Raw genomic sequence first — 5,868 nt, forward strand, 5'->3', positions numbered from 1 at the left:
ACATTTCTGACTTCTTTTAGTATCTGGGAGGCCAGTTCTTTTGGCATGGATTAATAGTATCAGCTCTCTGTCTTAAGGGCGCCTCGTTGCAAAGCTTAGGGAATGGCCCTCTTAGATACTGTCTTCAGAGCTCTCTCGTCTTTATATCCTGATCATGCCGAAGCAATGAAGGTGCTGTGTCCTGGATTTAAGCCTGAAGATCTTCATGAACCAAACAGCAAGACACTGTCCCTAGCAAACGGAATATTATGTCGCAAAAGCCTGGAGAGAAGCAGGGGACTGCACTTCAGAATCCGCTTGAGCGAGCTGCTCTCTTCGAACTCGACAGTCAGGAGCAAGAAACTATGACGAAATTCCACTAAACAAGCGGCGAGACCAAGCAGACTATTCCTTCCGAGGGTATCGAACCCGATCAATCCGTCGACATACTTATCGTATCCAACGGAAACGACGTATGTAGCCAGACAGCGAATCTTGCTACAAAGTTGTTCGATAATTGCGATCTACTTACTTGGAAGCCTGTGGTGGTATGAAGTCTATCCCCTTCGAGAAAGTATTCGGCCGATTCCACTCCTGTTCAAAATGAACAAGTCAACCAACCGCCGTCTGGACAGCTTGATAGCAAATGCCTGGTTGATACGGATGGTCACAAGAACATGCCGGGCTGCACCAAAATCTCTACCCTCACCTTTTCCAGGCTTTTGCGGGCGACAAGCCATGTCTCTGCAAGGCGATACGATCCGTCTACCGAAAGATTGGCAGACTACCAGATGTCACTGCTGCGAAATATATCACCAAGCGCAATCCCGCTTTGCATACCCTGTTTTTTCAAGGGATATGTCTGCATTCTCGAACCTTCAGCGTTTCTCCTTCAACGGCGCTCATAGCGTTGCCCAAATTGTGATTCTGAAAGAGTGCTTTGCGAACCACCAACGTTTACATATTTTATCGAACTTTTCACTTTTGGCTGTCGGCAGGCGAAGAGGGTCCGGATTGTCGGCTAAGTCTGACCTGAACGCTTTTCTTCAAGCGAGCATTTGAAGGCACTAAAAAGCCAACCAACGGCTGCGGCTCTATGGGACTTGTGCAGGGTCCTCTGCAAACAACAATAGCCTCCACTAGGGACTCGGCTGGAGGCTGGTCGGATGAATGTCCCGTGGAATCTCACATATCCGAGCCTAAAGAATGCAACAATGTCGATGGCGGAAGCAATAGTCATAGTATATGGCCAATTCAATGCATGGTTATTTTATCTACTCATTCTAACAATTTCACTGGCATATTCGAGGCTCGTCGAGATCCCTGTCAGGTAATTATTTACTATCAACTTCTCTCCAAGCTATTTTACCTCTAAACTAACACTTACTTAGCTGGTTGAAGTATGAATCTTCCCAGCAGATAGGGAACGAGGCAGGCCTCCCAAGTACGTAGCCGCAGCCGCCCGCCCCTATCTACTACTGTTGTGTTGGGGCCGCACCACCCCCCTCCTCCGGAACTTGAACCCCCTTGGTTGAGACCGTCTCGACCGCACTCTAGGAGTGCTTCTAATGCAAACCAGCAATAAAGTAAAATATCTACTTCTTTAATATTCAAATAGAATATAAAGTGAAGATATTAGCAATATTGCTATCTCCCAGCCTGGGGCGTACGGCGCGGTTACCAACATCACTGGGAACCAGCTCTCGGAATGGAAATGGGAATGTGTCTCTCAAGGGATTACATATTGAGCATCATGAGGCCCAAATCAAAGACTACAACTTCGTCACCCTGCAAGAGATACTTAAATTCCCCAGCAGATGACTGAAGAGGCAAATGTTCACATGGAATCCAACCAAAATAGACGCACATACCAGGCCTGGATCGGTTCGAATCCGTCAGTAAGAGCCATCGAACCAACGACAATAGTCAATGATATCATGACTTACCAGAAACACACCCCAACTCATTCCTTATATGACGCCCGGGAGATCCAATACTGAGCAATCGATCCTACGGTTATAGACTTTACCGAAAATTCATAGGATTAAGCTGGGATTGTTCGATTTCAGGGCTAGTGTGATGCAACGAACCTGCTCTAAAGGCCGAGCTATTTCTAACCACCAATAATGACACGGTGTTTGAAGAGCAGGACGAATCACCAGGGAAATGGAATATAGGTCGTGCTTGACGGAATCTACTCTCTGGACTAGTGAAAGAGGCTTGCTCGGTTTACGACAGTCTTCCAGCCAGCAATCGCTGCGCTAATACCCCCGCAAGGCGTGGCACCGATTGGTGCCACCCAAATGCGGAAGTTATTGAGGCCCTCAAAAGCTAGGTGCACAGCTGGGAAACGCTCACCATATTATCACACCTGCACGTCAGAATAAGCTATATCCAGCGCTGCCACGGGCTCCTGAAACTGCAGAAAACATACGATTGTGTTGGGTCGGTCGATTTTTGCTCAGGGGCTGCTAGTTGCTTCCTCGAAAAAAAATAAATACAGTCGACTATTATATGGAAACACCTGATTGAATCTATCGAATGTGTCAATAAGCAGTTCGCAGTGAGGGAAAATACAGCTAAAACTAAGATTGACACACCATTTGATCTGCAGACTGTTAGGACGTCTCTACTAAGCGGTTGAAGAATAACTGAAAATCGAAAGGCCATAACTACAAGATTGTGGCTTGGAATTTAATGGGAACACCGCGGCTCAAATATACCAAAGTCCAATATTATACATGGCAATTGACTGCAAGTTCACCACTCACAAGAACTGCAGAAGAGAGAGAAATCAATCCGCTGATTGCAAGACTGCATGAAAAGAACGGTAATACATCTGGCTGCAAACCACAGTACTGCGTTGGGCGATGTCTTGTAGCCGTTGATAGCGGAGTTTCCAACAAAACAGAGCTGAGGGATCAGATATCCGACAAAATCAGATATCATGGAAGAGCGCTTTTTTTCCCTGCAAGCCGCTCAATCTGTCTGATGATAAGAAAGGCTGATCCGTTCTGGCGAAATTGATCTTTGCTCGGCTTGTTGTTATCCACGCCTCTAGACCGGTCTGATATGTCCGGGCCCGCAAGACCGTGAACGACATTTTACATGCTCTCCAGAGCCTATATGCGGCATAACCTATATCCACGGAGGAGCTAATGCGATCGGCACAAAAAGGAATCGTGTTATTTAGTACCTCATAAACAGGCTATTTGGTCTCCAGCCCAGCTATTGACCTGTATAACAAGCATAATGGCTGGACGGCTTATTACCTTGTGAGTGTGAGGGTTTAGGATGGCTGGTTGGGGGAATGGATATTCCCATCACGTCCGGACAACTTTGACACTTTAACGCAGGAGGAACAAAACCAACTTGACCAGGACCTTGAAAAGGGGGCTTCGACCTTGGAAAAGAGACTTTCCACAAGTACTACGAGGCAATGGTAGAGCTGTCCGCAGCGGAAGACACCCATCTTTGCCCAAGACAGACAAACCACCGGATCTGGGGGTTTCTTTCTTTTCATAGAATTACTTCAATGCATTGTGGTTGTGCCCACTGCGAAGCGATAGAACCTCGCCAGATCCAATATACCATATGACGCGGCCAGAATAAATATAAGATACTATTCAAAGAAAACGATGTCAGTGCAAACGAGGCTGAGTGAGATACTATCAAACTGCTGGGCCAAAAAGGGGAGATCCCTAACTGGCTGCAGAGAGAGTCGTTATATCATTGACAAACACCTTCAGTCTCCTCCTGTGTTTAGTCGCAAAAAGATACTCCGACGCATTCAAGTTGAATCCCAGCGACAGTATTTTTGCAGCGCCCAAAGCACATATGCTTCAGATACGGAATACACTGATTCCAAGCTCTTGTGCTGCAAAATAACACCAGCACGCACCAGTGCCGGTTTTGATTTCCTCTGCTGTCTCGACTACCATATGGATCAACTCGGAGAACTATTTAACAGACAACTATTGAACAATTCTCTACTTGCATGGTTCCAGAAGATTGCGCATAACCTTCCTATACTTAAGAATGGCTGACCCTCAGGCTATCTTGTATACGGGGGCCACTGTCAGATGGCTTCTTCGGCGTCGAAGTCACTGAAAACATGCATTCTATGCATCTGCCTTTTTGTTTGGGCTCCGACCGTCTTGGTGGTTGACCGGCATATTTAATACATGGGGTGCTACCTGATCTCATCGCTATACATACAACGATATGAAACCGAAGATATTATCCAACTAAAAGCAATATATAACTAGTGGCCGGTGTGGAAGATGAAATATCGCGCGGAAGGGGTGAACAAGATACTCCAGATTGAATGGCATCACGAGCCGAACAATGATGCGTGGACCCACGTACATTTCAGTCAACTATGAGTATATCTGCAACCCATGTGATGAGATTTTATCATCCCTTGGAAGAGGGTTTAAGCGATGCTACAAGTGCCATACACTGCTGCCTGGCCGGTATGTGATGATAGAACGGAATCGTTGGACCAGCATATGGACCAAAAGGCTACGCTGGCTTTCAGACACCCGTCAGCGCTGCCGCTCCTTTTACGGCGGCCGAATTTCGTTCCTTTCGACCCAGATGATCCTGAGGATGGGGCTTTCTTGAGCTACATCTGGTTAGGCAACCCCGGCAGATGTTAATGGCACGAATCACAAGTGCGACGAGCAGCTAAAGATATACAATAGCATGGGCCAGATAGTGAACTGCAAAGGACCTGGTATCCAGCTAATCAACAGCATTGGCACCAGACTTCATCTGCGTGCAACTACGCTTCGGCCGCCACCGCAGGCGGCACAGCAATGCGAGGAAGATGAGCTATCGTGGCTGCTGCCCTGCTGTGCCCGAGGTCTCGGATCAAGCGCAAAAGGCAGTGTTAGACGTGAAGGAGCCGGTACTGCGCCCTCCGCTGCGGCATCGAGCATGGATGGAAGCCATTAAGAGCCTCGCGTGAAAAGAGAGAGTGAGAAATAACGGAGGATCTGGACAGCCACTGCTACTCCCGAGGCAGGCCTAGCGGCGACGCTGGCCACGTCCCTTTCCCTCATCCTCCTGGAGCGGGTTGGCCCATATGGGGTCGCTGCGGTGTTCGGCGCGATAATCGCGCTGGTGGGCTGTTGTTTTGGCCCATGGGCCATGCTGGCGTATACTATGTGTAAGTTGTAACCCGCAGACAATAACCTGACATGACACTGACGTTTGATCAAGAATCGACGATGGAATTTTCTGGCCGCTATTGGAGTCGCCACATTTCGCACTCCGTAAGACCTTTCGACCAACTAGTTATCATCGTTGCAAACGGTTCATATCTAGATATTTGAACTGCAAGAGTCAAATGCATTCTGAGGGCTATTTATCCAATACCTATAAAGGGTAAAATTCGCAGGCATGTTTGTTAGGGTGATAGCGATGAAGGCACTACCTGAAGAACACCATGCCAACTAATACTGACAAGAGGCCTATGAGCCGTAAATATGTATCAAACCGCTGGGCCAAAAGGGGGGGACCCTAATTGACTGCAGAAACAGTCGCTATATCATTGACACTGAGTGGCTGTTGAACTGTGCTCTGACTCTGGTTTTGGGCACTAGTTAAATATCAGGCACCCTTTATAGAGTGCTTTGCAACGAAGATCATCATCTAAACGCTCACTGGCAGGCCATGGACTAGATACCCGGCCATGGCTGGATCCTCTCAGAGCCTATCTTCGAATCTGGCTTCCCCCCCCCGGATCTGATAACTGTGATGGCAACATTGCACGGTGAACCATACAACAAAGAGACGATACCTAGTTAATCGATCAGCTTACTCGACGTTCCAGCAGCAATATCACTTCATTCAACTCAACGGAATACACCGTGTAGTAGCCAG

The 5,868-nt window shown here is 47.6% G+C and overlaps 2 protein-coding genes across 2 annotated transcripts; both read left to right on the plus strand.

Moving 5' to 3' along the window:
* Positions 1 to 3,617: 3,617 nt before the first annotated feature.
* TERG_12514 (uncharacterized protein) lies at positions 3,618 to 4,025 on the plus strand (the record flags this gene model as incomplete). Its single annotated transcript, XM_047751460.1, has 1 exon — positions 3,618 to 4,025. The coding sequence occupies one exon, from the start codon at positions 3,618 to 3,620 to the stop codon at positions 4,023 to 4,025; it is 408 nt and encodes a 135-aa protein (XP_047607143.1).
* Positions 4,026 to 4,421: 396 nt separating this feature from the next.
* TERG_07113 (uncharacterized protein) lies at positions 4,422 to 4,938 on the plus strand (the record flags this gene model as incomplete). The annotated part of the gene is made up of 2 exons (XM_047748715.1): positions 4,422 to 4,615; positions 4,686 to 4,938. The coding sequence occupies 2 exons, from the start codon at positions 4,422 to 4,424 to the stop codon at positions 4,936 to 4,938; spliced, it is 447 nt and encodes a 148-aa protein (XP_047604703.1).
* Positions 4,939 to 5,868: the final 930 nt, after the last annotated feature.

This window comes from Trichophyton rubrum, assembly GCF_000151425.1.
Source record: "Trichophyton rubrum CBS 118892 genomic scaffold supercont2.9, whole genome shotgun sequence".
Taxonomy (NCBI): Eukaryota; Fungi; Ascomycota; class Eurotiomycetes; order Onygenales; family Arthrodermataceae; genus Trichophyton; species Trichophyton rubrum.